Genomic DNA, 8,326 nt, shown 5'->3' with positions numbered 1-8,326 from the left:
GAAAGATATTTATTTTAAATAAATAAACAAACAAACAAACCATTTTAGCAGAAAACAACACACTTCACCGTTATCGTTTAGTCAGCAGCATCAGATTTGTGTTTGATTCCCAGAGATGCACAAACTGATCAAATCAATCTTGTATTTTGAATATTTCTGTTCAGTCTTGTAATGCGTCTTGTATGCTGTAAAGCTGAAGCATGCCTGACGTGTGTGTGAGAACATTTGGCCAGTTGAATCGTTCCTGCATGCATTAATGCTTTAGATGTGAGCGTCTGTCAAATGCATGAATGCAAATGTGATTCAGGACCTCGTCGTGGGTTTTCAGTTGATCTCCACTGATTCCCCATCACGTACATCATGAGCAGTGTTTGTATCAGCTGTAGATCTGAAGGCTGAACTCTGGAGAATAAATGTTGCTCTAGAGGTTAACAGGTCAAACTTATACAGGATTGCTGTGATTCTCCTGCAAACATGCAGCATTATCTCGTCCCGTCGACCTGTCTTTGAAGTCAAAGCATTAGCAGTTTTGGCACGGGGGCTTTTTCCATCTGAAAGCCTTTTTAAGTTTTTATTCAGAGTCGATTTAATTAAATTATTAATTTTTCTTTTGAGGTGCAGATATGGGATCAGTGGAGAAGAAAGGCCCGGAGCGAGTCACGTTTAATGATTGAGTGATGTAATTACGTCAGGTGATGGAATGACACCTGCTTTGATTAACGAGCATTTGCAGATGACCTTTGACCTTCCCTGACCTTTGACCCCGTCGTGTGTCGGCAGGTGTGTGGAGATCATCGCTAAAGAGGGTCGGAGTCTGAAGGAGCTCTATCTCGTGTCCTGCAAGATCACCGATCACGGTAAGACTATCATGAGTTCGGCTGCGTTTCGTTTCCATCTGTCCGACTGGAGCATGAACACTGCATTCTCAAAGAACAGACATGAACTTTAACCTTTAGTCTTGTTACACAGTCAGTTTTCCCATTTAGGCCTAACTACTGTCATGGTGAAATAGGAGTAGTTTGCATTTTATTTTATTTTACAAATTCTTAAACTTTGCCTACTGTCATGGCGAAGTAGCAGGCTTTTACATTTCACTGTATTTAATTATATATATATATATGATCCTAAAACTTCGCTTACTGTAATGGCAAAGCAGCTGGTCTTTATATTTATTTTATTATTATTATTTTTTTAATCTATTTTTCAAAATCATACAGTTTCATGGCAGAAGTTCATGGCAAAATCCTGATTTCATGGCAAGTTTTTTTTAATGTATTATTTGACTGATTACTTTATTTTTTATATAATTTATTTTTATTCTTATTTTTTTAATCCAAAACTTTGCCTACTGTAATGGCCAAGCAGGAAGCATTTATTTATTTTATTTATTACATTTTTATTCATTCATTCATTCACTCTAATGAACCGACATGTTTTATTTTATTTTATTTTATTATCTGTTAAACTGTAATGTATTTCTGTGATCAAAGCTGTATTTTCAGCATCATTCCTCCAGTCTTCAGTGTCACATGATCTTCAGAAATCAGTATAATATGCTGATCTGCTGCTCGAGAAACATTTCTGATTATTATCAATGCTGAAAACAGTCGTGCTGCTCAATATTTTTGTGGAAACCGTGATGCATTTAATTTTTCAGAATTCAAAAGAACAGCATTTGTTTGAAATAGAAATCTTTTGTAACATAATACATGTCTTTACTGTCACTTTTGATCAATTGAATGCGTTCTGGATGAATAAAAGTATTAATTTCTTGTGGAAACTGTGAGGCACTGCAAGTATTAAGCAGCACGAATGTTTTCAACATTGATAATAAGAAATAAATACATTTCACATGCACCGTATCAGCATATTAGAATGAAATTTAAATGCAAATAAAATATCTGGCCTTTAATAAACTCCGATCAGTCGAGCACTGGTTAGGATGCGGTGTTAGTGTCCAGCGGTCATCTCGGACTTCGGAGAACATCTTCGCTTCATCTCTGCAGGTTTTGGCTGAATGATCCGCGTCTCTGAAAGTCACTTTAGTGTTTCTTTGGCAGCAGTGAGTTAAAGTGACTGAAGGACATGTGTGCTGCTTCTTCACCGCAAACTTCAACCTCTGAAGCCTTAAAACGTCCTGAAATCAGACAGAAGGACAGTGATTAACACGGTCTTAAACGTACTGCAACAAGTCCACTAGCAGATGTTACTGTACATATTTACATTTATATTTAGTCAGGTGCAGGTGCTTTTACCCAAAGCGACTTACAACGGAAGCAATCAAACCAACACAAGAGCAACAATATGTAAATGTGTTTTATAAATAAAAAGTACAAACAAGTAGATAGAATAGAAATAGAATAGAGAGAGCTAAGTGTTAGATGGTCAAGTTGTTATTTTTAATAAATAAAAAGTATATAAATAAATAAAGAATAGAGAGAGCTAGTGTTAGAGGGTCAAGTTATTATTTTAATAAATAAAAAGAAAACAAGTAGATAGAATAGAAATAGAATAGAGAGAGCTAGTGTTAGAGGGTCAAGTTGTTATTTTTTAATTAATAAAAAGAAGTATATAGAATAAATAAAGAATAGAGAGTTCTAGTGTTAGACGGTCACGTTTTTTTAATAAATAAAAGAAAACAAGTATAAAGAATAGAATAGAGAGAGAGAGAGCTAGTGTTAGAAGGTCAAGTTATTATTTTTAATAAATAAAAAGAAAACAAGTATATAGAATAAAAAAACAATAGAGAGTTTTAGTGTTAGAGCGTCAAGTTATTATTTTATATAAATAAAAAGAAGAAAAGTATATAGAATAAAAAACAGTAGAGAGGTTCTAGTGTTAGAGGGTCGAGTATTTTGAATGAATAAAAGAAAACAAGTATACAGAATTAAAAAAAAGAATAGAGGGTCGATTTTTTTGTAATAAATAAAACGAAAACAAGTTTATAGAATAAAAAATAGGATAGAGAGAGCTAGTGTTAGAGGGTGAAGTGTAGATGGAAGAGATGTGTCTTGAAGATGGCTAAATACTCAGCTGCTTGGATCGAGTTGGAAAAGCATAAAAAGCATGCCGTTGTGTGTATTTCACCGGCCGTATTTCTAGTGTTGAATTGCAGTAAAATTCTCCGGATCACGTGCGCTCCTCACATGGGAAGTCTGATATGCTGCTAATGTATTTCAGCCCACTTGAGATAATTACACATAAGTGGCGCAGTAATGTGGCGAATCGCTCCGAACTCCTCGCAGCAGTTGTTTAACGTCAGCAGAACTCAGATCGACGGTAACCACGACCCTCGGCCCGTGATGAATGACCGCAACATCAAAACCCAACGCTAATGACGGCCTGGAATGCGCCCCAAATATCCGAGCGTTTAAAGAAGATGAATGTTGGACACCCGATCCGCCGGGCCTCCGCGGGCTAATGCGGGTCACTTTAGGGCGATGTCCAACACTATCGCTCCTCTGAGGACTGCTAAATACACCCGTTCTCCTGCGTCCTGCTGCTAATGGACTGATCGCTGGGTTTCCTGCGCGGCTCTGGATCAGTTGGATAATAGGAGGTTGATTTTTGCATCCGCGTTCTTGGCCGGATTGAGCCTCTCACTTAAATTACAAGTGCTTGAGGGCAAAAAAATTGCAACAAAAATACCTCCAAATTCAAGAAAAGGGGACAGAAATCATCTTATGCACAATCAAAATGAATCTGTTACATATGTTGCTATTTAAGTCAATGTGAAAATGAAATTATTTATTTTTATGCATAGTTTTTTTGCAGTGTTAACCATTTTAATTTTTTTATGATTTTATAATCAGCATTGATAATCATTAATACAATATCAAGAGCAATAATCAAGTTATATATTAATCATATATAAATTATATATATATATATATATAATTTTACATTTTATATTATTATTATTATTATTATTAGGAAAAGTCTCATATTGCATCTGTTCATATTGCATCAAATATTTATTTTTATGTATTTTTTCTTTTGCAATACATACTATTAACCGATATTAATAATTATTATTACAATAATTAATAATATTAATAATATTTTTTGTAACATTCCTGTAATGAATTTCATGTAATGAATTACTTTTTTATTACTCAATATTGTTGTTTTGTTTTCCAGTACAAATATCTAAACATGCATAAGTCAAGATACATACACTTCAGAAGCAAAATGACATATATATTAATCAGTTTAAGACTTGTTTTCTGAGAAATGTATTAAAATTAAGTGAATTTATGCTTAAAACAAGAACAAATATCTGCCAATGGTGTAAGAAAAATAAATAGAATTCAAAGAGAAAGCTAGATTATTTTTATGACCCCATTGGCAGATATTTTCTCTCATTTTAAGAATAATTTTGATTAATTTTGATACTTTTTTTTCAGAAAAAAAACTTTGAATCAAGATATTGAATCATTCTGCTTCTCAAGCTGATTTAATGTTTAGATATGTGTGCTTTAAAACATGACAGAAATACAGAGTAAGAATATTAAGAGCAATAATCAACAATGATTTTTGTTGTAACATTCCTATAATGTATTTGTTTTTTATTTTGCGCTGCAAAAAAATAGTTCTTCCTCAGTATTTTTGTCTTGTTTTCCAGTACAGTTATCTAAACATCCTAAAATCAAGATGCATTTACTTAAAGCAAAATGACTTTTTCTGAAATAGTATTCTAAATTAATTGATCTTTTGCTTAAAACAAGAAAAAGTATCTGTCAATGAGGTCAGAAAAAATAATCTTGTTTTCTCTTTGAATAAAGATTATTTTTCTGACCCAAGTGGCACATTTTTTTCTTCTTCTTGTTTTAAGCATAAATTTGCTTACATTTGACGCGTTTTTCAGAAAAAAAGTATCTTGTTTTAAGGATGTCTAGTTATCTAGAAAACAAGACAAAAATACAGAGGAAGAACATCATATTTCTGCAGTGTATATTTTATGTTGGATTAGTGCTGGGCACAGCTGTTCCCTCACCACAGTGCAACAGTGAAAAGGGACCCCTTTCAAACAGTGTCGCGTTCCCAATGTTGTTTAAGCGACATACACCGGTATTGCGGTATTTAGAAAATTAATATCATAACAAAAATAAACACCGGTATTCGGTATGAACCGGTAAGCCGCCCAGCACTATGTTGGATGACATAAATTGCATTAATCTCATAGCATTATGTGATTATTATATGCCACCTTTGAGCAGCATTAAAGGGGTCATATGATGTTGCTAAAAAGAACATTATTTTGTGTATTTGGTGTAATGAAATGTGTTCATTATTGGGCATTATTGGCTTTGTCTTGTCGCTCCGGCCGGACAGGGCATCACAGTATAGTAAGGGGCATAACATTTCCGTCACACACTTGAGGTATTCGGCCAATCACAACGCACTGGATAGCTGGCCAATCAGAGCACACCTCGCTTTTCAGACCGATGAGCTTTGTAAAAATCGGCGTGTTTCCGAAAGGCGGGGCATAGAGGAGAAACAATAATGTACAGTATGTGGAAAATAATGTGTTTTTTGAACCTTAAACCACATAAACACATTTCATTACACCAAATACACAACATAATGTTCTTTTTAGCAGCATCATATGACCCCTTTAATGTCTTGTTGGAGTTAGTTGAAGCCGTCTATCATGTTCTCTTCGTCCTCTGCTGTTTCTCTGGTTTTTAATCAGCAGATCCGGAGAGATGGAGAGCAGTAATAATGCTCTTGTAATTTCCGGCGGGATGTAGTGCGCAGGAAATGGACAAACCGTGTGACGTTCACTCGCTAGAGCGCATTTGAAGCACAAAAACACACAGAAGAGCCTCTCATTCTGCTTCCATTAAGAGCTGTTTTCATGTTCGCTGTTTAGTGTTCATGTCGAGCTGCTGTAGTTTAATTAGTTTTTATCATTACTAATGCACCGCTCTGTGGCATGACAGCGGGTCGAGAGGATCTGACCTTAAAGATGATTCTGTCCATTATTAGAAGAAATTATGGAATGTGAACTGTCATTTAAAGTTTATTTATAACAAATGCATCTAATGCATCAAGTAACGTGCTGTACATAAACAATTAGATACAGCCAAACATGACCAAAAAAAGTTCCCATTATTTTAAAGCAGTTCCACTCTTTAAGAATAGTTATAGTAAGAAAAAAGCTATTAAAGTTATTTTATGTTGTACTGTTATTTATTTACTCATTCATTCCATTATTTATGGCACAAAAGCAATGAGAAGTGACACCATTAAACAGATACATTTTACAAAAATAATAATATTAATAAAAATAAAATACACTCTAGTATAGTCTTTTTTATTTTTATAATTTTTTATTGTTATATATATTTTTAGTTTTTATGTGTATACATTCCATTTCCAATTTGTTGTTTTTGTCATTTTTATTATTTTAATGTCTATATAGTTTTTATTAATTATTTCAGTTTTAGTTATTTTTGTACATCAACTAAATGAAAATGCTAAATGTTTACTGAAATATTACATTTATAATAAATAATTAGGGCTGCCCTCGACTAAAGATTTTTCTGGTCAACTAGTAGTCGTTCATTTTAAGCATTAGTCGACAATTAGTCGCACTTTTATTAATAAACCATATAAATCATAATAATGAGCCTTTAATTGCCTACATAGCCTAATAAGCGCTCAAGCGCACACATAAAAGGCTTGTCACAGCGCACCGGCAAATATAATAATTATGAATGTGTTAGGGAAAAACAGCAAGTACACTGCATTAACATTTTAATAATTTATTGATACGCTAGTGCTTTCTGTTTTCGATTTAAAAAATGAAGTCGGTGACACTGACTCGTCGTCTCCGCAGTAGTGGATGCGCCTGTATGCATGTTTCATACGGATTACATAATCTGAGAATATTTGTTCTCTATTTGAATTGGTTCATTTAAAAGTTTCACTCTCTATTGATATATTTTTCATGTCTGTAATAAGGCAAGAATACACAGAGTTTCAAAGTGATGCGCTCAAGTTCACAGAGACCGAGACGGCAGAAAGCGCATCCTGTTTGCTTGAATTATTTTACAAAAGCGCAACATTTGGATAGAGTAGCTTGTTACTGGAGAAGCTGAACTGTGATGTAGTACATCTTGTGAGTGTGTGCTGGTCTGCGGCGTCTCATTCTGTCGTCGTCTGATGTGTTTGTTACATTTGTATTCAGCGCAGACTGGAAGTCCATCATCATGCAGATCACAGGTGTACTGTATTTGTCATGTATTCTGAGAGCGTGAGCCGCTGAGAAACACCTCAGACGTGACCTTCACCATCAAACACAACACTGATTATTATTTACTGCACAAAAGTAGCAGAGCACTCTTCTGAAATGCAATATTATTCCCATAAACTGAACAGACCCAATGAGAAGACTGAATAGGGAAATTCATAATGCTGTAAATGCATGAAGTGTTATTTGTTTTCAGACCCTGTTGGTCTCTCTTGTGATTTCTGATTTTTCATGTTTTGACAGCCAGTATTTCAGCACATTGTTGCATGTCATTAACCCTGTAGTTTCTGTAATTCAGGTCATATTTTTGTGTAGTTTTGTTGATGGATTGTTGACAGTTATCACAACTCGTGCATGTTTCATCAGTATAATTCAATGAGCTTCTAATTCATGACAGATGAATTAGAGTTTGATTGATGCATGACCTTTGACATCAACAGAAGACATGAGAAGTCTGACTTAAAGGTCCCATATTGTACACCTTTCTGGAGTTTTATTTTAGGTTTTGATGTCCTTAAGAATATATATTTGCGGTATAAGTACCAAAAACCATCTCAATATATTTTTACAGCTCCTTTCTCAGGAGCTCTTCTGAGAACAGGTTGATTTTGGCCTGTCTAATTAATATTGATGTGCCTCTCTTCTGATTGGCCTGTTGTTTTCTGAGTGACGCATGGCCAGGCCAACCACAGGTAACTAGGGTCAGCGACGTCACAGCGCTAGCTGGAGGCAGCAAAGCAAAGGGGAAACTGGAGGCGGCCCATTCAAACCAGCGCAGATTCGGCTACATAAGGAGCTTAAAATATCATCTTGTTGTGATGTTGGGTGCCAGAATCGACGTAATACAGCCTCAAATTAGAAATTTGATCGCATATCTGCTGCCAGTGCCAGACAAAAAAAACCGACGACAGCTGTGGTTAAACATGATTAAACGAACAGACTGGACAGAAACGATCGTCAAAAATGCTCGCGTTTGCAGCGCACACTTCTTATCAGAAAAGGTTCAATAAAGTATTGTCTTTTGTTGTTATGGGCAGATTTCTTGCCATATGTCTATGTTTCTTGCAT

At 34.9% G+C, this 8,326-nt stretch overlaps 1 protein-coding gene across 1 annotated transcript in view; it reads left to right on the top strand.

Annotated features, from left to right (window-relative positions):
• Nucleotides 1-623: 623 nt before the first annotated feature.
• Nucleotides 624-8,326, top strand: part of LOC107569156 (F-box/LRR-repeat protein 17-like) — a 75,304-nt gene continuing 67,601 nt past the window's right edge. The window contains exons 1-2 of the mRNA XM_016255170.1: nucleotides 624-661; nucleotides 781-857. Of these exons, the coding sequence (XP_016110656.1) occupies nucleotides 624-661; nucleotides 781-857 (115 nt within the window). The remainder of the gene's footprint in view (nucleotides 662-780; nucleotides 858-8,326) is intronic.

The sequence above is a fragment of the Sinocyclocheilus grahami genome, unplaced genomic scaffold, assembly GCF_001515645.1.
Source record: "Sinocyclocheilus grahami isolate Dianchi unplaced genomic scaffold, SAMN03320097.WGS_v1.1 scaffold1318.1, whole genome shotgun sequence".
NCBI classification, from domain to species: domain Eukaryota; kingdom Metazoa; phylum Chordata; class Actinopteri; order Cypriniformes; family Cyprinidae; genus Sinocyclocheilus; species Sinocyclocheilus grahami.
Note: the sequence above shows the minus strand (reverse complement) of the source record. Positions and strands in the feature narration are given on the sequence as shown.